Here is a 23,492-nt window from a genome sequence, read left to right on the forward strand (position 1 = left end):
CCACACGACAAGCATTATCAAAGGCTATAAAATTCAAAATCTTCATTAAACATTTGCTTGTAAGCAAACTCAAACCAAACAATATGAAAGCATTCATCTTCACCACCCCTTGGAAATGCTGCAAATCGATCGACAACCGATCGATAACCTCCTTGGTCGGAGATGAAGAAGCTATCATCGACAAACACCGCCCACGAAAGCTGAGGGTGGCACCGGAGGGTTATTTCTCGGTCTATGTCGGAGTTGAAATGCAAAGGTTTGTGATCAAAGTTGAACGAGCAAGTCATCCGCTGTTCAAGATGCTGCTAGAGGAAGCGAGGTCGGAATATGGATATAACAGCCAAGCTCCTCTTTGGCTTCCATGCAAAGTTGGTAGGTTTTACAGAGTGTTGAGGAAGATGGAGGATGGCTTTGATGTTCTCCATGGCCATGGAAGTCAAAAGCTTTATGGCTCTCGTCATCTTTTTATTCCATCTCGATGGATGGAATAATTCTTTTCGGGAAGAATTCATTTAATTAGGGTTTTATGATTTTTATTTCTTTTTTGATAGTCGATGACGATCGAATGAATTTGATTTTCGATTGTATCCTTGAGTTTGTAAATTATCAATAGGTTTTTTCAATAAAATTTCCGCAATTTTCATATTGTCTTATTTTCTCTCTAAGCTTACATATTACGGAACAAGCTCATTAATGTTTCAAATAAAAAAAAATGTTCGAATCCTAATTGTTTCTGATTAAATATAAAAAAAAAATGAACAAGATGATATAACTAAAAATATTTTTGAACTCCAAATTAAATATAAAAAAGATTAATTAAAAAAAAGATGCAAGTTAAAATTCAACTAAGATTTTCAAAAAAGTATTTTTTTTTAAAAATATATACAAAGATTATATCTTGTAATAGAACAAAAAAAAAATTAAAATTTGAAAACTTATAATTCCATAAAATTCAATAATTCCAAAAGGGAGAAAAAAGAAAAAAAAAAAAAAAAAAAAAAAAAAGAAAAAAAAAAGAGAAAAAGAAAAGAAGTTAATGGGCTGAATTTTGGGCTTCGGCTACGTTCTCCTTCTCGACATAGAGGCAGTATTGCCATCAAACAGGTCCTCGATCAAGCCTTCAATATCGTCCGGCTGATACTTTATGTACTTCTCCGATTGTCTTCCCGGATCGAAATACTGCTTGAATCTCCCCACGAACGAACGGTATGCCGGAATCATCACCGCCGACACTGAAATCCGAAGCTCCGATTGAAGCTGGTCGTCGCTCACCACCCAACTGCTCTGCGTTTTGTGTATTTCATCGAACATCGCGTTGAAGCTTTTGAATCTCTCCTTCAATATCGGCTTCGATACCTTCCCGTTCACCTGCAATCCTTCGTGGTTCAGGCATTGCAGCACCTTACTCCATGTTTCTCGCTGGTAATTTTTGTGGTACCGTCGCAGATTCGTCGATCGTTTCCGGCACCAGCGGTCTCCCATCAATTCCGTTATTCCACTCGAGCTTTTGATTTTCTGAAATATGTACCTTCCGTTGTTCATCAGGAAGATGTACCGAAGAGATGCGTCGCGGTACAGTTTCGATCTCATCGCGAGGTTCGCGTCCAGCAGATCCATCACCATCGTCACCTGATATGCGAGCTGAGACTTTCTCGGGGATTCATCGTCGTTTTCGTCGATTATTGCCGGTCGATTTTCTTCGGCTTTAGGGTCGAGGAATTCAAGGACCTGTTCTAGGGTTTCTTTGTACTCGCAAGCGTATTTTAGGTAATTCATTATGTAGCGCGTCAATGGATGAACTGCTCCTCCTGGAACAGGAATTTTCGCGTTGTCGCTTTTGATTGAGCTTTCTAGGTCGTAGAAAATCCCGACTATTGCTTCGCCTATTCCGCGTTTTGCCCCTTCCGCTTCTGAAATTAGCTCTGTTCTGCAATTTTCAGGGAAGCCATTGAATGCCGGAATCAAATCGCGGAGGGTCTCGTACATGTCGAGGAATTTGAACATCTTCTCCGCCGATCGCTTTGTTAGAACCACCGCATTTGCGAAGTTGAGAAGCTTGATGACTATTCCTCTTGTTAAACCGCTGAAGAGCGTATGAGCAATGAAGGGATGATCGGCGAAAACAGCGTCGCAGAGCTTCCACTCGCCTGGGAACAAGGAACTTGAGCATTTATTGACGACGGCCATCCATTTGTCGATTTCCGATTGAAGAATCTCCCATTGCATTTTCTGTATGTCGTCTATGCTAATATTTTCGTATCCGTACTTGTTCAGTATTCCTTTGAACGAGCTCTGCCGGAGTAAGCTGTAGCTGAAACAACATTCCTTCTCGTAGCCGGCGCAGATCATCGTTTCGGCGATTCTTTTCATTTTCGATATAGTTTCCAGCGAGAAAGAGGGAAATTCTTCCTCCTTGGTAGAATCTGGCTCGGATGATTCAGGAACGGCGCTGTGATGTTGATCTGTTGATTCGTTGCTTGATTTGAACGACGATTGCTTCAACGCTTTCTTATCAAATTTCGAATCGGACTCTCGATGTTTGCATTCTTTCAGAAGCGCGTTGAATTCTTCGTCCAATAACGACATGGCTCGCTGTAGAGACGTGGTGGTTCGATTGAGCGAAGGAATGGAGGCAGTGGTCGTAGGGAATTCGCTTAATTTAATCGCAACCTTCGAAATGCGATTAAGAGCTTCGAAAAACGAAGAATCTAGGTCAGGATCGCTACCGAGCTTCGCCGGAATTTTGGTAGAATAGAACCTGGAGGTCATCGAGTCCACCATTTTGCACAAGGAAAGAACGGAGCTCGGAATTTCAACCATGAGATTCGATCCGTCATCTCTAGCATCGGACGAATTCGCAAGGAATCGATCAACCTCTTCGAAAATCAAAGCTGTTTCTGATTCAGAAAGAGGCTCTTCAATGAACGCTTCATCTTCACGATCGGCATGCTTTTCAGCTTCCGATTTAGCATCAGCGGCGGCATCGGTAGTCCGGCGAGGTGAGCCCAAATTCGCAATCCTTCTATTGAAATTTCTTGAAAAACTTTCAGACTTTTCTGGGGGTGGGGTTTTCTCCATGAATATTGTGAAAAAAGTTAAGAAATTGAGAGACAAAGAAACTGAAGAACAGGGATTTTTGGTGAGGAAGAAGGGGGGGAAATGGGATTAGAGAGTCTCTCCGGCTTCGTCTCTGTTCTGTGTCTCTGTTTTTCTCTCTCTAGGATTCAGTTGGTGAGTTTTGGTGAAGATTAATGGTGGAGAAGAAAAGATGGGGGTGGCAAAAACAGAGGGATTGATAGCTTATTGGCCTCTAATTTTCAGTTTGTTCGTTAACCGTTGACCCTTTTTTGTAGAAAAACGAAGGTTGTGACCCTCACGTACCTCTGTTTTCTTTCATTCTCTCTCTACTTAATCCACATTTTGTCTCTCCAAGGCCGACTCCCCAAGTTTTTTTTTTTTTTTTTTTTTTTTTATTATTATTATTATTATTATTTTGGGTTTCATTCTATTTTATAGTTATCAAATTTGAGCATAATTGTATTAATTTAGATCTAAATTTAAATTATTTTGTCAAAATTCATAAATTTCAATAATTTAAAAAAAAAAAAAAAAACAATATTAAGAGCTAAGCGAGGGAGTTGAGGATTGTTGAATATCCGACGTTGGTTGGGTGGAGGCGGCACTTGAGCTGGCTGAAAATTTTAAATTATTATTATTATTTTATTTTATTACAATTTTTTTAGATAAATGAGCCAAATTTTATTAGATAACTGCATTTAAAAATTAGATAAAAGAATAATTATATATATTATAATTTTTGGGTAAACTATAAAATTGATATCTCTTAAATGTTTTATCATATATTTGAATTTGATAGTTTTTTCTATTTTTTTTAGTTTAATAATTATAAAAATAATGATCGAACTATTTATATTTTATCATGTAAATTTTATTAATTAAAATATTTAATTGATTCTAGCCTAGAATAAGACACATTATCCCTTTATAAAAACTACTTTCACCAAAAAGAAATAAATAATTCTGATTCTTTTAAATTTATTTGAAGACTATTTATTACAAAATAAAGCGAAAAATGCATATTAATTCCAGAAAAACAAATAAATAAAAAGAGGAAGGTGTAATAAGTATAAATAAAAGAAATTATTTATGGTGGATATTACGTTATTGACGGTGCATATTAGCAAATGAATCCGTTGGAGCATTAGGGTGAGAATCTGTGCTAAAATGCGCCCTTAAATAGTCGAGATTGGTCCACGTGTGTTCATTCTTTTGCTTCGTACATCTATCCGTTAACCCTAAACCCACTTCTAGTCTTTCTCTCTCTTCTCTCTCCTCTGCAACTCTATTCGTCGACATCGGAAGGAGAGAAAGAAAGAAAGAAAGACAAATAAAGGACTCTGTAACGGTTCAATATCCTTCCATTTTACCGCCATTTCTGCTGCAACAATGGGGAAGGTACTCTGTGATTCCACCACGGCTGTAGCCAAGTCGTTTCCGACCACCTCACCGACCGTTAATTGGAGGGACCAGAACTCTTCCGCCGTGATTGATGCTAATGGAGCTCTGGATCTTCTTGACCAGACGGCGGCCGTCGTGGCCACTGCCTGGGATGATGTTCTTGGTCTTGAGGACCAGCAGAGGCGGCAGCTTCAGAGACTTCATGCCAAGGGCGTTCTCTGGAAGCAACCGGAGCTGGATGGTGGAGATTCCTCTTCGGTGCGGTTGAGATCTGTTGTGTTTCGGCTCTCGCATGGCGGTGAGGTGTCTTCTGATGGAAATTGCTTGTTTACGGCTTCTCACAAGGCTATGAGTATGGCGCGTGAGGTCGACGCTCGCGAGCTCCGGCGCCGGACGGTGAGGCGATTCTTGGAGGATTTTGAATCTGCAAGATTGGAGGAGAAGGAGGTGATTAATGACGCGATTAGGCATCTGTACTCGCCCGATCTGAAGAATGGATGGGGAATCCATGTGGTTCAAGAGGTTAAATTGTTGACCAAGAAAGAGGATCGGCCGGCATTGGACGGAGCTATCGACGAGCTCGTTCAACTTGGAATGCAGAGGTATAAACAATTCTCGGCAGATTGGATCTGAAATGTCTCTTCTATAACAATTTTATAACTTCTGGACGACGAAAACCTGAGATCTAAATTGTTTTTCCTAAAGTTCCTCTACGGCGATTGCGCCTTTTCAATTTTCCATGTATTTGCATCTAATTTTGTTTGCTCCGATTGAAGAGAAACGGCGGCGGAGTCGATTTACAAAGAAAGATGTATTCCGATTAACGACGGTGCTAGTTGGGCGAAATACATGTCAATTTCCGGTTCCCATAGCGATGAGTACGATATTATTACTCTGCAATACGCAGAGGACGGATTGTTACATGTGGATGAGAACAGAGAGGGCCACGCCGCAGCTTTTGGGGATGACATAGCGATTGAATGTCTTGCAACAGAGTTCAAGCGTGAGATATACGTTGTAAGAATTTTTTTTTCCCATTCTTTGTTGAACCAATCCTTTTCTTGTTTTCGTCCTCTGTGACTCGATTTGATTTTTGGCAAGTTTGTTTGATATGTTAGATCATTGACTTTTTTTCTAGTCTTTTTTTGATAATCCTGTTGCTCTGGGAAATACCATGACCTTTGAGGTTTGACAAATTTGTCAAGATGGTTTCCGTCTTAACAAAGAAATAGGTGATTCTGAAACTGCTCTGTTCAGGGAAAGGCTTAAGACTAAATTTGGACTATGAAATTTCATTCACAGTCGAAGAGATGTGAATTGGATCCAAGTTTTTGTCGTTGATTTACAATTTCATGTTGATTAGAGAGACTAGCTGCTTGGTGAATTGAAAGATTTCTTCTAGTGGGAGTTCTAGGCTTCTACTTTCGTGAATTGAAACTTTATTCCATATTTAAAAAAATCGAACGCTATCCAAAAAGTTAGCATTTAGACTCTGAATCAGTGCTTTTGCAGCACTCAAATTAGCTCCTCTCGATGAAACATTTACTTCTTTCATTAAAATTTGTTTCGAAAAGCTTCTGACCACAGTCCTGAATTATGAACTTCTTTAAGGTGCAAGCACATGGATCCGATGCAATGGTTGATGAAGAAAATTGTGTTTTCTTTCTTCCACACCGTCCCAGGAGCGAAATTTGCGAAGTTCCTTTCTTTCTTTTCATGAAAGGAACAGGTAATGGAACAACCCCATCTCCTATTTTAGTTTCACATCTGAGTTTTCCTTGAACAACGTACCCAATCTTCTCCAAAGTTGCAGCTAGCATTATCTTCATTATCGCCTATTGCTGCTAACATAGTAACTATATACAGGTTGGTGCAGCGCCGGAGCTGACCATTACGAGCCTCTCATCGCCCACTGTTCTTCGTTTGTTTCACAGGAGAAAGTGGCAATGGTACTTTGAGGTCTCAGTGCTGCAATTTTGTGGCTTAGATTTCGAGTAGAGAATTAATTTAGTAAGTCAATTTATTCTTGAGGGTATTATTTGACGGCTTGCAATCAAAATGGGAGGAATCAAAATCTAGGTTGCATTGCTTTACATTCTTTTTGTATGGGTGGGTGGGTGGGGGGTAGAGAATGAAAATTGTTGTTTAGAAATCAGTGTTTTGTTTGACTGATATTTTGCAGGTTTTGCGCCTGCAATTGAGCAGCTACTACTGTGAGTTCTTCGGCCTTTTTCCCTTCAAATTTTGGATGTTAATGTTGTTTTTGTTGTTGTTATTTTATTATTGAAGAGAAAGTGCCCGTATAGTCAGTGCAGTAGGTTGGTCATTTTTGTTTGCTGTTGAATCCTTCTTTTTGTTGGTATTTTAATTGCTAAAAGGCCCACTTCATTCCTTTTCTCACACCACAAATCTTCTATGTCCTATTACCTTTTTCTCTCCTTTTTATTGGTGAGAACAGTGTTGGATTTGGGTGGGTGGGTGGGTAGGCATAGGGAGGGGCGGCATGGACATATAGCCACTGCTTTGAATCAATTAGGCTTTATTGGTTGAAGCTATTATCAATGGATATCTTCTTTTAGCTTTTTCTTCCCTTTTTTCAATCTACAAGTGAGATCGAGAGAAATAGGATAAGGGTTCTTCTTCATCTACAAGTGAGATCGAAAGGATTAGGATAACAGATAGTATTCTTCATCTACAAGTGAGATAAAGAGGATTAGGGTAAGAGATTATATTCTTCAGCTATATTAAATAAAGATTTAATCCATTTGTGGACTAGTAAATGAGTTTGTTTGAAAGCTTATATTCTTCATTTGATTATATTCTTCTACAGTGAATTTGTTTGAAAATTTTTAGAATCCTTTCAACGATGGAGTACTTCCTCTTGTTAGCAATAACAGAATGCTTACTTCTTATGATAGTTCAAGCTCACCGTGTCTTTTTAGGCTTTCTCTTCGAAATCTTGGATTGTGAGATCTCACATCGGTTGGAGAGGAATGAAGCCATTACTTATACCGGTGTGGAAACCTCTACCTTGTTTTAAAACCTCAAGGGAAACCTGGGGAGGAGAACCTAAAAAGAACCATATGTGATAATAGTGGATTTGGACGGTTACACTCCCTCCTCTCTTTCCGAGGGAAGGGGAGGTCTAGCCTACATAATCTCCCCCAGGTCCTCCATCCAACCCTCTGCATTGGCTTCCTTCCTAAGAAAGCTTAGACCAACAATGGCGGAAATGTTAGTTATAAACTGTTGGTGGTTGCTAATTCAAATTTCCTTTCAATTTTTTGGTGTGCAGGAATTGGTAACATACAATACAGTTTGTTATTTTAACTTGCCTATATGGTGGGTCATCTAAATCTAATAACTTCTAAAATTATTATATTATTTTTTTATAGATATTTTATCAAGTTTTTGAAAATTAACACATAATAATTACAACTTATAAATTTAATTTTTGAAAATTGAACTAATAAATGAAGATTCCGTCTTATATATTTCTTTGTTTTGTAATATCTATGTTTTACATATATTTTCCAAAGTTACGCAAATTATGACAACTAAAAAAAATTCTCAATTTTATTTTTCAAAATTAGGCTAAGAATACAAAAGTTCTACTAGAAAAATGCTAAAAAAAAAAAAAAAAAATAGACAGCTATTTTTAAGAGCACTTGTATTTGAGCTAGTTGTTTGATTTAGGAGGGAGCGTGGTGCAAGTTCCAAAATTATGAATAAAATACAAGAGATTTGAGGAGAGGATTTGAAGTTTGTTCCAAAAACCAAAACAAAAATGAGAAATATAAGGAGAGCTCTAAACAGAAAGAAAATGCTGAATGTGTTCCCTTTGAGATCGATCTAATGTGTTCCCTTCATACACAGCTAAATGAAATCCAATTCTCAATCTGTAGAAGCCATACATGGAATTGCCAAAACTTTTACTGCTCGAGCCACTTAACGTCGCCGTTGCAAAGAAACGAATCGTATGTGACAGACAGTCTTGTTACATGGAAAAGAGCTTTTCCTTAGCCTTCCTTCCTATACAACAACAGCCAAAAAAACGTCTAGTGGACTGTGGTTTGGCGCTCATCAGCATCTTCGTGCTCAACCTAACAACATAGCACAGGAAACCGAATTCATAACCAAAAAATACGACAACAATGGAAGAAGTAGCGCGCACACAAACCAAGTATCATAGCTTTTTTAAAAACGTGCCCAACAAAGCAAATGTAGAATGGAAGTGGCGTTAATATGAGCATAACTCAATTAGTCGAACACATTGGCATTCAAAAAAATGAGGCTTCAAAAACTATGGAGAATGATGGTAAGAAATCAACTATTACCTCAACTATAACCTTTGCTTTCTTCTTCAGTTTGGCACGAGCATCTTTCTCGACCTTCCTCAAAGAATAAGTAGACTCCTTTCTTCCTCTCTTGCGAGGAACGTCTACGTCTTCAAGGTCTTCATCTATTCCATCTGAATCATCAGAACATTTACACTCAATTCTAATAACATCCAACAAAACCCACTTTTTATGCACCTATTATAGCCAGGACAAAGACCACTTTTTGGTATTGCAAGGTCTAGTATATATTATCCAAATGAATGGAGATCATACATCTCTATTAGTGTAATAGCACAAATCCATATTATTCATTTTGGCCGTTTTGGTCTATTATGTATTGTTGTCAGCATCATGATTTTAAAACGTGTCTACTAGGGAAAGGTTTCCACACCCTTAGGAGGGATGCTTAGTTTCCCTCTCCAACCAATGTGGGATCTCACAATCCACCCCCCTTGAGGACCCAGCATCCTCGCTACCACACCACCTGGTGTCTAGCTTTGATACCATTTGTAACAGTCCAAGCCCACCGCTAGTAAATATTGTCTGTTTTGGCCCGTTATGTATTGTCGTTAGCCTCACGGTTTTAAAACGCGTCTACTAGGGAGAGGCTTCCACGCCCTATGAGGAATGCATCATTCCCCTCTCTAGTTGACGTGGGATCTCACAAATAGAAACGACAACAAAGATTTATTGAGAGTTCAAAACCATTTGTTATTATAAATTCTAAACTGTATTACCACTATCTTCATCTGCTTCTGGATTATGGATTGCAAGACCACCAAAATCTTCCATATCTTCTTCTTCTTCTAATTCTTCATACCCTTCAACATATTCAATTTCAGGTTCCTGCATATTCCAAGGAAAAATACGAGTTATCAAATGATGGAATATAAAATCATTCATCTAAGTCACAGAATCTTCCCTCAAGGAATGAAAAGTGCAAGTGTACTCCTAATAAATTTTGCAACACTACCTCCTCCTCTTCACTGGCAGCCTGCAATTCTTCCATTTCAAGAACTTCATTATATGCTTCGACAGGGTAGTTATATATGTCACCATACACTCCTTTCTTAAGCCGTTCCAGTAGTTCCTTTTCAATGCTCTGCAAAAAAAGTACATATTAGAAACAGTTTCCCCACACTAACTACTCAGTCAAGGAAAATATTTCTAGCAGAAACAAAAAGGAGTTCATTAGTTTCAATATAAAGATATATCAAATTTCAACAAAAATATTTGAGGTACAACCTTATCCAACAATGCTGCTTTTTCAGCCTTTTGCTCCCTCCTGGCTTCTCTTTTAATCTCTTTTCTGGGTGTTGTCATTATTTTCTCCCTGTTTGGTAATTGAAGTGATATATGGTCAAAAAAATCAACAAAATATAACCTTGTAAATATTTATAATACACTGCTTCTCATTAATGCATCTGATTAGATGCACAATACATGATTAAGGAAATGAAAGACTACAATTCTTCAATATGCACAATTCTCAAAGTGACAATATAGAACATGAGGAATGGAGAAGAGACTTGATGAAAACACGTATATTCTCTATCAAGTTATCAATCGGAATGACAAAAGCAAAAGAGACGAACAAAATGAAGGTTATCAAATACCCATGTGTTAATATAGATAAAACAAACAGCTTCCATTTCCAAAAGAAAGAAATGCGCAGACAATAGCCAACCTTGTTTTCAGAGCAAGCTTTCTCATTCGTATCCGCATTTGGGTCATCTTAGTCAATCGTTGTTTTGTTTTGTGTACAAGTATCTTAGGCCAATACATCTGTTGAAAGACATAGAAGATAGGTTAAGGAATTTATAAAAGAGAATCAAATAGATAAACTAAGATGTTGACCATAAGTAACTAAGATGATTACTTACCAGATGTTTATCTATAATTTCCAGTGCCTTTTCATAATTTCTGGGTAACTTAACTCTTTCCCACAACTCATTTGGCTTATGTGCTCTTTCAATTGTTTTCATATAAAGATAGAAAACTCCTGGAGGAACAATAGAATTATATTTTGCATATAAGTAGGATAGTCAATGAAACCATTTCCTTTTCTTTTATTCTTCAAAAATGTGAAGCGACTCGGATCACTCTTTGATTTACTTCTGCAGGCGATAATATTAACAACAACATAGAGCTACAAAGATTCACTTTTATCAATCCATGAGTGCAAAAGAGAGTTTTTAACAATACAAATAAGACTGCGCTAAAATATAGCGAATAAAAGCAGAGCAGAAACAATTCACGAGGAGACCAAAATGGAAATAATGAGCTACAGGTAGTACCGTCATGATCGCGAATAGTAGCATAGCGACTGTTAGCCAATGGACACGAACTCCGATTACATATCCCAGTTACATTATAAGGGTTTCTGCAGAAATTCCCCGTTGAAATCCTACAGAACACCAAAACCAGTCAAAATTTCAAAAGAGAAAATGAAATAACACATTTGAAAAAAGAAGCGTACGAAAAAAAAAAAAAAATTCAAACACTGAAAGAAAAGAAGTAAAACCGACTTGGCCATGAAGCTGCAGTGATTGTGGCGGATGACCTGCCATATCACTTCGTCGTGCTGCATCCTTTACTCAGAACTTTACGAAACAAAGGTTGTGCTCAGTGTAATAGTTAGGGTTTAAGGCAATTCTAACATTTTCAGAGAAGAAACAGGCAAATTTGAGAAGAGGCCGAAGGAGAACTTCGAACGATCGGAGCCGGAGGGCTTTGAACAAGAGTTAAATTGGGGTTTATCGGTTTTTAGAAATCGGACCGAACCAATATTATAGACCGAACCGATCTCAAATATTGAGAAAACACCGGTTTTGAGTTGGGCAAGGGAGGGCAGGCGGCTAGGGCAAAACACTGATGATATCTTTTCTTTTAAAATTAAGGTGGGCTGGGCCGGAATGAGTGGTTTGGGTAAAATTGTATTCGGCTGGGCCGGTGAGAGGTTTGGGTAGAATAGTATTGGGCTGGGCTGGAGTAAGTGGTTTGGGTAGAATTGGGCTGGGCTGGGTCGGGGTGATTGGTTTGAGTAGAATTATATTGGGCTCGGGTGGGGCGGGGAGAGTGGATTGGTAGAATTGTATTGGGCTGGGCCGGGGTGTGTAGTTTGCGTAGAATAGTATTGGGCTGGACTTGGGTTGAATTGTATTAGGCTGGGCCGACAATGAGTAATTCGGTAGAATTGTATTGGTCTGGGCCGAGTGAGTGATTTGGGTAAAATTGTATTGGGCTGGGCTGGGCTGAGTGGTTTGGGCTAGAATTGTATTTGGGCTGGGCCGGGGTGAGTAGTTAGGGCAGAATTGTATTGAGCTGGACTTGGGTAAATGGTTTTGGGCTGGACCCGTATGAGTGGTTTAGTATTCTATTGGGCTGGGCCGTGTGAGTGTTAATATAAATTTTATTGGGCTGGGCAGGGGTGAGTGGTTTGGGTAGAATTGAATTGGGCTGGGCTTGGGTTGAATTGTATTGGGCTGGACCGAGGTGTGTGTTTGGTAGACTTGTTGGGCTGGGCCGAGATAAGCGATTAAGTATAATTTTATTGGGTTGAGCCGGGTGAGTGGTTTGGGCAGAATTGTATTGGGATGGGCTTGGGCAGAATTGTATTGGGCTGGGCTTGGGTAGAATTGTATTGGGCAGGGTCGGGGTGAGTGATTTGGTAGACTTGTATTGGACTGGGCCGAGGTGAGTGATTTGGTATAATTATTGGGCTGGGGCGAGTGAGTGGTTTGGGTAGAATTTTATTGGGCTGGGCCTATGTGAGTGGTTTGGTAAACTTGTATTGGGCTGGGCCTACGTGAGTGGTTTAGTAGACTTGTATTGGGCTGGGCCGAAGTGAGTAATTCGGTAAAATTTTATTGGGCTGGGCCGGGGTGAGTGGTTTCGGTAGAATTATATTGGGCTGGGCTTGGTAGAATTATATTGGGCTTGGTCGAGGTGTGTTGTTTGGTAGACTTGTTGGGCTTAGCCGAGATGAGTGATTTGGTATAATTTTATTGGGCTGGGCCGGGGTGAGTGGTTTGGTAGACTTGTATTGGGCTGAGCTTGGTAGAATTTTATTGGGCTGGGCTTTGGTAGAATTGTATTGGGCGGGGCCGGGGTGAATGGTTCGGTAGGCTTGTTTGGGCTGGGCCGAAGTGAGTGATTCGGTATAATTTATTGGGCTGGGGCCGGGGTGAGTGGTTTGGGTAGAATTGTATTGGGCTGGGCTTGGGTTTAATTGTATTGGGCTGGACCGTGGTGTTTGTTTAGTAGACTTGTTGGGCTGCGCCGAGGTGAGTGATTTGGTATAATTTTATTGGGTTGAGCCGGGTGAGTGGTTTGGGCAGAATTGTATTGTGCTGGGCTTGGGTAGAATTATGTTGGGCTGGTCCGAGTGGGTGGTTTGGGTAGAATTGAATTGGGCTGGGCTTGGGTTGAATTGTATTGGGCTGGGCCTAGGTAAGCGATTTGGTATAATTTTATTGGGTTGAGCCCGGTGAGTGGTTTGGACAGAATTTTATTGGGCTGGGATTCGGTAGAATTGTATTGGGCTGGGCTTGGGTAGAATTGTGTTGGGCTGGTCCGAGTGAGTGGTTTGGGTAGAATTGTATTGGGCTGGGCCGGGTGAGTGGTTTGGGTAGAACTGTATTGGGCTGGATTACGTAAATTTAGAACTGGGCCTGCGCCTACTCTTTAAAATGAAAAACGACTAGAAATATAGAATATTAGGAGGAATGACAATCAATTTTTGAGAGAGAAGTGAGTACTTTTTTGCTCCATTTATATAGCTCAAGTATATACTCTTCCAACGTTAGGTAGGCTCTAAGTCACTTACGGTAGTTGATTACGTCATATGATATCATACTTTTGACAATTTTTGAAGAACTACTTTCTCTCGACATGCATAACACGCACTAAGGACATATGACATTCTCATTACACGACTAAACAAATAGTGGGAGAAAGAAATAGATCTGATACCTTTTCATGACGAGACCCACGATAGATTAACGTCACTCCCAATAAAAATACTATAATACTTCATGCCGAAGATTTAGATCAAGATTTGGAATTCAAACATCGTTGGAATTTAGAAAGTGATTTTTCAATTATAATGTAACACAAAGAAAATGTCTAAATGTCTAAACGCATCTAACCCCACATGGGTCTAGAAGATTTGATCCCAATGAAATGGATAAGAAGATACCAACAACCTTCAAATTCCTTTACCAAAAAAAAGACCCTAAAAAGATGAGCATATCATGTTAGGGTGAAAATAAAGACAATTGGAGTCTGCCAATGAAGCATGAAGAGGGTAATACACATCATTAGTCATCTCAATATCATCCAACTATTCATCTTCTCCTATCCTCTACACTTCGTGATATTAGACGAGTAAAGCTTGCTTAGTCATGCTTAATCGAGCTTCATCGTTAGGCGTACCTCAAACTAATGAACTATCGAGATTAGTTAGCTAAATTCTTTCCAGAATCAATCCACCTTATGTTCCACTTTTGAGAGCTTACACTCAAAAGTGGAGAATATGATATCGTTATTAGAGATACGTTGAAGGTGAAACCAAAAAGCAAAATCCGATAACTTATACTTGAACCTAGAGAATATATTATCGTTATAGAGGCACTTATACCCGAAAGTAGAGAATATGATATCATTATAAACATACGTTGTAGCTAAAACGAAAAGAAAAATCACAAGAACGTATACTCAAAAGTGGAGAACATGATATCATTATAGAGATATGATGAGAGTCGGTAATCCCAAACATTTCTTTTCCAAAAAAATCGATACCCATTTGTCAATGTCCTTATGTTCCTAGGTTCATGTCTTAGTTACGAGACTATGCCGATGTCGTGTTGTGCAATGTCTAGGTACAGACGGCCATTGGGAACATTGAGTACCAAACCCTTATTTGAATATGCTCTTTTGTCAACATCTTTGGAGCCTTTAATTTTGTTGTGGCTCGTTGTTTATGTCCTTAGTCATTGGTTTTCTTGTGAAAAACCTAAGGCTAGAAATGATGAGCTGAAAGAACATAAAAAGTGAGGACAAGCTTCCTCACATGATTTGGTTGGGTATGATATGTAACGTGTCATGTCCAAGATTCTGACCGGGATTTAGTATATAAGATTCAACACCAGATGGTCTCGACATTCCCCTGTATCCCTTTCGAGATGACCATGTTACCCAAAACTGCTACTAAGAATGAAGACTATCTTTCTCAACCATTCTCTTCTCAAAATCAGCCTCATTCGAATGTTATCTCGGTTCATTCATGCTCATTTGACATGAACATGTAGCGATGTCCCATGACTTAGACGGTGGTAGCCAACTCAAAGAAAGAAGAAACCCATGACATGAACATGTAGCGATAGGGGAGAGGTTTATCGAGAACATAAAAGTGGATCAATTTGGACCATTTCCAATCGCTCATTCGACACGTCTTAGTCAGTTCATAAATAATGATTCAAAGAAGATAAGACTCGAAATAGAACAAACTAAAGAGCACATTTTCGGGACCTAGAATCGAGGCCCCTAATGTCTAATTAACACGTAATTCCAAGAGCATCGAAAACCCTAAATATGGTACTATCTATATGTTTCCATCCTTCCACAAATCTTCTCATTCTATTAAAGAAAGTGTTCCTCAAGCTCTCCTTTCAAGAAATCTTCTCCACACAAACACAAGATGAAGGTAAGAGTTCATTCTTTGTTGAATCTTTGTAAGAACTATCCTAATTTTGAGCCTAAACTTCTCTTGTAAATTGATCAGTTATTAGGATGGATGCACCGCAAGTTCAGGCAAAACAGTGGCGATCCCCTCAAAGATTTTGTCATTGGTAATACCTCTAATCTATATCGTGGCATCATGAATCCATTAACTTAAACTTTATAAGTTATAGGTGAGATCTCATGTCAGTTGGTGAGGAGAACGAAGCATTCTATATAAGGGTGTAGAAACCTCTCCTTAACAAACGCGTTTTAAAAACCTTGAGTGAAAGCTCAACGGGGTCAATATTTGCTAGCGGGCTTGGATTGTTACAAATAGTATCAGAGCCAAGTTACTAAACGGTGCGAGACATTGGTCGGAGTAGGGCTAGACCCTCTCTATAGTAGACGCGTTTTAAAACTTTGAGGGGAAGCGTAGAACGAAAAGCCCAAAAAAGACAATATCTGCTAGCGTTGGGCTTGGATTGTTACAAATGGTATCAGAGTCAGGCAACTGAACGGTGCGAGTCACCGGTAGTAGGGCTAGACCCTTCTCCATAGTAAACGTCTTTTAAAACTTTGAGAGAGAGCCTAGAAGAGAAAGCCTAAAGAGGACAATATCTGCTAGCAGTGGGCTTGGACTGTTACAAATGGTATCAAAGCCAAGTTACTAAACAGTGCGAGACACCGGTAGTAGGGCTAGACCCCTCTCCATAGTAGACGCATTTTAAAACCTCGAGGGAAAGTCCATGACAATATCTGCTAGCGATGAGCTTGGGGTCTTACAAATGGTATCAGAGCCAAGTTACTAGACGGTGCAAGACTCCGAGAATAGGGCTAGTCCCTCTTCCATAGTAGACGCATTTTAAAACCTTGAGGGAAAGTCCAGAAGTGAAAACTCAAAGAGGACAATATCTACTCGCGGTGGGCTTGGGATATTACAAATGGTATCAAAACCAGGTGATTGGACGGTGCGAGACATCGATAGTAGGGCTAGACCCTCTCCACAGTAAACACGTTTTAAAACCTCGAGGGGAAGTCCAAAGAGGACAATATTTTTTAGCGGTGGGCTTGGACTATTACAAATGGTATCAAAGCCAGACATTGAGCGGTGTGCCAGCGAGGACGCAGGCCCCCAAAGGTGGTGGATTGTGAGATCCCACATTGGTTGAAAAGGGAAACGAAACATTCCTTAGAAGGGTGTGGAAAATTCTCCTTAGTAGACGCGTTTAAAAACCTTGAGCCGAAACCCAGAAACGAAAGCCTGGGCTCAAGCTCGGGCTCGGCTGTTACAATAAATCTTTCAAATTGTCAAATTGTGTTTCAGGCCAACCACTCATTGATGACCAACAATATTTCCCAAGAACAAGCATCAATAAACCATTCAAACAAGCCCAAAAGGACCTGAACTCATCAAGGCTAGATCAAGGCTATGAAGATGATGAACCACTAGCCTCTATATCTGAGATCTTCCCTGGCTTCCTTGCCATTGGAACCCTAGGCTCATCAGACCCAGCAACCCCAAAATTCTCCATCTCCGTTGACTACATAACTGAAACAGAAACCGAAGTCACAGAGAATGAACTGAAGCTCATCAGCGAAGAGCTGGAGAAGGTGCTCGATGCCGAGGCGAAAGACGACACCGGGTCAAGACGAAACAGCCACGGGAGCACTGTCAATTCCAATGGTAAAGTATTGGAAGGACCAGAGAACAATGGCAGCACTGCCATTTGCCCGCTTCAAGGGTATTTGTTCGGGTCATCGGTCGAGTTTTCGGAAACGACAACGGTGGCAAAGAAGGAGAATCGAACGTCGCTCGGAGAGCTGTTTCAGAAAAGCAAACCATCAGAGGATGAGAAGGATGATCAAAAGCAAGTAGAGAAGAAAGGGGATAATAAGGTGTATGGGATTCAATTGATCAAAAGAAAGCTGAAGAAAAAGATGCATAATCCAACAGCTTCTGGTGATGTCTTAAATGTTTCAACCGATCAAACCAAACTCTCCAAGGTATGCATCAAATTAAAACATTCGTGTCGATTTAAAGTTCATAAAATTCGATCCAATTGTTTGATCTTTCTCGTTCTAAAGCGTTTGCAATCGCTCGTAGATTCGTAATTTGTTCAATAGAAAGGTTTATCCTGAGATCACTTCAATGGAGAAAGAAAAGTGGGATCAAAAGGCCCAAAAGAATGAGAAAAAGAAGAAGGCAGCCATTGATGGAGTTCATAAGAACAATGGAGATAGAGGGTCCATCATGATCTTTCCAAAAAAGCTCATTTTCAAGCAACCCAGCACCCACTCAGATGATGATCATGATGATGATTGGAACAAGGAGCAATGGATCAAAACTGATGCAGACTGTAAGTGAATGTATCAATCTTTATTTCCGACTTATCCGAATAAATTTCAAATTATCGGTTTAGCTTCTAAAGTTTGAATTTCGTGTATTTTCTTAAAAGTTTCGGTATTGTCTCTCTGTTTTGATTAAAGTTTAATAGACGTACGTTTGTTTGCAAGAGCAATAAAATTTCCTACATATTAAGTTGTTTATAGATATCTTTGAGTTCAATGAGTATTAATTTCGATTGAAAAATAAGAATTTGATACTCGTTAGTGTAACTTTTGATCATGAACAGCTACACGAAGGCTAAAAATGATACTCGTAACTCTAATGGACCAAAAATTTTCACATTTGTTCTATCTAAGTTGAGAAACAATAAATATAACCCTCAAACATGGATCTAGAATTGGCAAGAAAAAGAAAGGGTATTGCCTTCTTAATTAAGAAATGAAATGAGGATGAAGAACGATGTATATAGAAAGAGATCGGTCAGTTAGGGAAAGGTTTCCACACCCTATATTACGTTCTACCTTATAATCCACCCTCCTTAGGGGTTCAGCCGTCCTCGCTGGCACACTGCCCCGTGGTTGGCTCTAATACCATTTGTTATAGCTCAAGCCTACCGTTAATAAATATTGTTCGCTTTAGTCCGTTATGTATCGTCGTCAGCCTCACGATTTTAAAACGCATATGTTGGAGAGAGATTTCCACACTCTTGTAAAAAAAATGTTTTGTTCCACTCTCCAACCAACGTAGGATTTGAGCGATTATTTTCATATTGGACAGTAAACCTACTTGTGCAGATAAAATCCTCAAGATCTAAATAAAGAAATGTCGAGTTCAAATAAATGAAAATTTTATGAAAATTTATTCATATATATATTTTTTTTTTTTTGTTACAATACAATTATTTTATTTTTATAATTATTTTTATTATCTATCCTATAACAACTCTTTAAAATAATTTTTAAATTGAGTATGAATCTTAATTAAATATTTGAAAATAAATAAATATATGTTTTACGAACAAATATTTTATTTTTATTAAAAAAATTATTCAAACAACCCAAATCAATTCAATCCAATCCAAAAAAAAAAATTAGTTCTGTTAAACCTAAAATAGATCATAACTGTATATACTAAAATAGTCTAAGATTTACTAGTTTATGATTTGAAGGGTTTGTTACCAAATCTATGATTTTATGGTTTGTTACCAAATCATAGATTTGGAATGTAATCTTCATTATACGCATCTATAAATACATGAGGTCGTGACCCATATAGGTTATCGTGCCATTCAATCTAACATGGTATCAGAGCCATGCCCTAAACTTAGTCGTGCCAATAAATTGGTAAATCCTCAAATCCTCAAATATCGAACAAAGAACTCCTAAAGAAAAGGAGTCAAGCCCCTCCTCGAAGGCAGTCAAAAATGACTAAGACTCCAAAGGAGTCGAGCCTCGATTAAGGGGAGGCGCACTTTGTTCGAGGGGAGGTGTTGGATGATGGAAGTCCCACATCGACTAATTTAGGGAATGATCATGGGTTTATAAGTGAGGAATGCTAACTCCATTGGTATGAGGCCTTTTGGGGAAGCCCAAAGCAAAGCCATGAGAGCTTATGCTCAAAGTGGACAATATCATACCATTGTGGAGCGCCTCCTAGATACTAAAATCAAGTGGGTTCAATCTGATTGGGGTGGGGAATATCAGAAAAGAAAATTCATAACACATTTTTTCGTTCCCTTGGAATTGGTCATCGCACATTTTTTCGTTCCCTTGGAATTGGTCATCGTGTTTCGTGCCCTCACACACATCAACAAAATGGGTCTGCTGAACGCAAGCATCGTCATATTGTTGAAACTGGCCTAGCCCTTCTAGCTCATGCTCATGTACCTATTAAATTTTGGGACGACGCGTTTCTTACAGCCACATATCTCATCAATCGTCTTCCTACTCGTGTCATCGATAAAAAATGCCCCTTAGAGCTTCTTTTTCATACCCCACCAAATTACTCCTTATTAAAAATTTTTGGGTGTGCTTGTTGGCCTCATCTTCGTCCTTATAACAAACAAAAGCTCTCTTTTCGATCAAAGGAATGTGTCTTTCTAGGCTACAGTTCTTCACATAAAGGGTATAAGTGTCTTGACACCGATTCTGGTCGTGTCTATATGTCTAGAGATGTCATATTTGATGAAAATGTTTTTCCATTCAAGAGAGCCTCACCTAATTCTTCCCCAATCATGCAGTCGACGCATAATGCCCCTGATTTGTGCACCTTGCATTTGGGTAATAGCAGTACTAATTTGGAGAATGATCACATGCATATGTCTGGGCCTACTAACTCTTTGGATGCAGAAAATTTGGTGTCTACATCAGCTTCGGAATTGCCGCAACAATCCTCTGCGTCGCTGCCATTCGAATCGGCGTTGGTTGTTCCGCCAATGATTGAGGCATCGGCTTCTCCGCCAGCAGATGATATTGCGCAATGCCCGGTCGAATCCTCGGCCGTTGGTCAACCAACTGCTGTAGCATCGGTTGCTCCCCTCGCAACGGCTGATACGGCCGTCCCCTCAAATGTGGATCCTGCACCTACTACTCATCCGTATGGTACTCGATTGAAGCACAATATCAAGAAACCCAAGGTGCGTACAGATGGAACAGTAACATATCTTGTAGCTCGGTCTTCTGCCTCTGAACCTACTTCACATATTACTGCTATGGAGCATCCCCTCTGGCGTCAGGCAATGAATGATGAATTTCAGGCACTTCAAAAAAATAAGACATGGCACTTAGTTCCTCCTCGTGCTGGTCTTAACGTTATTGATTGCAAATGGGTTTTCAAACTCAAACAAAAGTCAGATGGCTCTATTGATCGCTACAAAGCACGCCTGGTTGCTAAAGGTTTTAAACAGCAGTATGGCGTCGATTATGATGATACCTTTAGTCCAGTTGTTAAGCCCACTACCATTCGGCTCTTATTATCTCTTGCTATTTCTCGTGGTTGGGCTATTCGGCAGATTGATATTCAAAATGCTTTTCTTCATGGCCTTCTTAATGAAGATGTTTATATGAAGCAGCCCCCTGGATTTGTGGATTCTCAACACCCTGGTTATCTCTGCAAGCTGGATAAGTCGCTTTATGGCCTTAAACAAGCTCCGCGTGCCTGGTTTTCTCGCCTTAGCTCCAAACTATTACAGCTGGATTTTACACCTTCAAAGGCTGATGTCTCTCTTTTTATTTTTAACAAAACGGGCATTCAGATGTATATTCTCATCTACGTTGATGATATTATTATCATCAGCTCATCTTCTACGGCTACTGAGAAACTTCTTACACAGCTTCAGGATGATTTTGCCGTCAAGGATCTTGGTATTTTGAGTTATTTTCTTGGGATTGAGGTCCGCCATACTTCTAGTGGACTTATTCTGACACAACATAAATACATTCGAGATTTATTAGCCAGAACCAATATGCTCACCTCCAAAGGTGTGCCCACACCTATGCTTCCCAGTGAGAAGTTGTTATTGAATGGTGGTGAAAAGCTCTCACCTGAGGATACTACTCGCTATCGAAGTGTCGTTGGTGCTCTCCAATATTTGTCTCTGACACGTCCTGATATATCCTTCTGTGTCAACAGAGTGTGTCAGTTCATGTCCTCTCCGACTTCTATACATTGGGCGGCAGTCAAACGAATTCTCCGTTATCTACATGACACTATTGATATGGGTTTGTGTCTTACAAAGTCCAGCACTGATTTGTTGAGTGCCTTTTCAGATGCTGATTGGGCTGGGAATCCTGATGATCGTCGAAGCACTGGAGGCTATGTGATCTTCTTTGGTGGCAATCTTATCTCTTGGAGTTCGAGGAAACAATCGACAGTTTCTCGTTCTAGTACGGAAGCCGAATATAAGGCGGTTGCTGATGCCACTGCCGAATTAATTTGGATCCAAGTTCTCTTGCGTGAGCTCGGGATCTCGCAAGCGCGAGCGCCTAGCCTATGGTGTGACAACATTGGTGCCACCTACCTATCCGCCAATCCAATCTTTCATCGACGGACGAAGCATGTTGAGGTTGATTATCACTTCGTTCGTGAACGAGTATCGACTCGTCAGCTTGATGTTCGACTCATATCTTCCAAGGATCAGCTCGCCGATATCATGACAAAGCCACTGCCAGCTCCTTCTTTTAGCTATTTTAGGCGCAATCTGAACTTAGTAGTACATCGTCCAGATTGAGGGGGGTGTTAAACCTAAAATAGATCATAACTGTATATACTAAAATAGTCTAAGATTTACTAGTTTATGATTTGAAGGGTTTGTTACCAAATCTATGATTTTATGGTTTGTTACCAAATCATAGATTTGGAATGTAATCTTCATTATACGCATCTATAAATACATGAGGTCGTGACCCATATAGGTTATCGTGCCATTCAATCTAACAAGTTCGTTATTTAATATATATGGTTTGAGTTGAAAAAATTTACGACTCAAACAATTAAATTTGATCTTAAAATAATGTCACAATACAATCCAACTCAACTCAATCACGAACTCTAAATATTAAATATTTTTAGCGGACAATTTCCTCGAAAGTTCTTAAATCTTCCACGTGAGTAAATACGATTTTAATAATAATTAGAGTAATGGTTTGAGTAATAAAAATATAAATAATAAAAGAACAAATTTACTTAAAAAATAAAAAAAAGCAAAAGTCAAATTTGGTGGGTAAAGAGACATTTTTGGCTCACTAACTTTCCAATCTATTGACCGCCGATCCCTCTTCAAACAAGCACGAGTATTTTGACATCTTTCCTTTTATTTCCTAGATAATATTTACACGTGGATTTGATAAATAGATTTATCCACCTTTTATTTTTTATTTTTTTAAATAAAAACTGGAAAGTCTTAGAATTATGACGTCTTAAAAAAATTATGACATAGATCAGATTTTCTAATTTTTATTTAAAATAAAAAGGAGGTTTATATTTTTTTTTTGGTCTAATTTAATTATCCATGTTTTAAACATTTTTTTTAAATCCAAAAGCTTATTTTATTTTTAAAAGCTTTTATAGCACACAAGAAAATGATTCTAACCCGGTTATATTTTAAAACCTGTGTCGCTATAGTAACTCGACGGCTGATATTTACCAAATATTTTAGTTATAATTTTTACTAAAAAATAAATTTTAATGCCCATAGTTAAATTTGACCATCTAGAAGAAAGAGACCATGTGCAATAACTTTCCCTTTATTTAGGAAGTTGAAAAAAAATAAGAAAAAAAAATTAGAAAAAAAAAATACACTAAAATATTTTAATGATAATTGAGTTTCCTTGAACTTTCTTATTAAACAAAATATTGACTAATGAATTTTTTATTTAAAAAAAATTAAAATTTTTGTAGCTTATTTATTGGAGAAGTAACCTTGTATAAAATATGTCACATAAATTGGTAAAGCTTTAGAATACTGACGAATCAAAAAATACTATGTTTATTGGTATGAAGCATTTTGGAAAAGTCCAAAACAAAGTCATAAGAGTTTATGCTTAAAGTGGACAATATCGCATGAGTCTGTTCATCTAACATGATATTAGAGTCATCCAAAAACG

The 23,492-nt window shown here is 38.8% G+C and overlaps 5 protein-coding genes across 6 annotated transcripts; 3 read left to right on the forward strand and 2 right to left on the reverse strand.

The window, feature by feature from the left end:
- Nucleotides 1-83: 83 nt before the first annotated feature.
- LOC111800019 (auxin-responsive protein SAUR72-like) lies at nucleotides 84-491 on the forward strand. Its single transcript, XM_023683594.2, has one exon. The coding sequence runs from the start codon at nucleotides 84-86 to the stop codon at nucleotides 489-491; it is 408 nt and encodes a 135-aa protein (XP_023539362.2).
- A 461-nt stretch (nucleotides 492-952) lies between these two features.
- On the reverse strand, nucleotides 953-3,453 carry LOC111800604 (exocyst complex component EXO70C1-like). Its single transcript, XM_087126008.1, has one exon. The coding sequence runs from the start codon at nucleotides 3,076-3,078 to the stop codon at nucleotides 1,060-1,062; it is 2,019 nt and encodes a 672-aa protein (XP_086982134.1). The 5' UTR covers nucleotides 3,079-3,453; the 3' UTR covers nucleotides 953-1,059.
- Nucleotides 3,454-4,285: 832 nt separating this feature from the next.
- On the forward strand, nucleotides 4,286-6,813 carry LOC111799834 (uncharacterized). The gene is made up of 4 exons (XM_023683313.2): nucleotides 4,286-5,081; nucleotides 5,256-5,496; nucleotides 6,091-6,208; nucleotides 6,346-6,813. Exons 1-4 carry the CDS (start codon nucleotides 4,468-4,470, stop codon nucleotides 6,435-6,437), a joined length of 1,065 nt encoding a protein of 354 aa, XP_023539081.2. The 5' UTR covers nucleotides 4,286-4,467; the 3' UTR covers nucleotides 6,438-6,813.
- A 1,319-nt stretch (nucleotides 6,814-8,132) lies between these two features.
- Nucleotides 8,133-11,572, reverse strand: LOC111799836 (uncharacterized). 2 transcript variants are annotated; one of them, XM_023683315.2, is made up of 9 exons: nucleotides 11,348-11,560; nucleotides 11,117-11,226; nucleotides 10,703-10,821; nucleotides 10,507-10,604; nucleotides 10,065-10,152; nucleotides 9,793-9,921; nucleotides 9,557-9,665; nucleotides 8,817-8,950; nucleotides 8,133-8,582 (listed from the first exon to the last, which is right to left on the reverse strand). In XM_023683315.2, the coding sequence occupies exons 1-9, from the start codon at nucleotides 11,407-11,409 to the stop codon at nucleotides 8,538-8,540; spliced, it is 894 nt and encodes a 297-aa protein (XP_023539083.1). In that variant the 5' UTR covers nucleotides 11,410-11,560; the 3' UTR covers nucleotides 8,133-8,537. The 2 variants fall into 2 exon arrangements, with proteins under 2 accessions (XP_023539083.1, XP_086982120.1); XM_087125994.1 differs by lacking the exons at nucleotides 8,133-8,582; nucleotides 8,817-8,950 and adding an exon at nucleotides 9,259-9,479 and having other exon boundaries at nucleotides 11,348-11,572.
- Nucleotides 11,573-15,432: 3,860 nt separating this feature from the next.
- On the forward strand, nucleotides 15,433-18,095 carry LOC111799835 (protein LAZY 1). Its single transcript, XM_023683314.2, has 4 exons — nucleotides 15,433-15,525; nucleotides 15,604-15,670; nucleotides 16,867-17,546; nucleotides 17,647-18,095. Exons 1-4 carry the CDS (start codon nucleotides 15,520-15,522, stop codon nucleotides 17,905-17,907), a joined length of 1,014 nt encoding a protein of 337 aa, XP_023539082.2. The 5' UTR covers nucleotides 15,433-15,519; the 3' UTR covers nucleotides 17,908-18,095.
- The last annotated feature ends 5,397 nt before the right edge of the window (nucleotides 18,096-23,492 follow it).

The sequence above is a fragment of the Cucurbita pepo genome, chromosome 8, assembly GCF_057944985.1.
Source record: "Cucurbita pepo subsp. pepo isolate OVF chromosome 8, ASM5794498v1, whole genome shotgun sequence".
In the NCBI taxonomy this organism is placed as follows: Eukaryota; Viridiplantae; Streptophyta; class Magnoliopsida; order Cucurbitales; family Cucurbitaceae; genus Cucurbita; species Cucurbita pepo.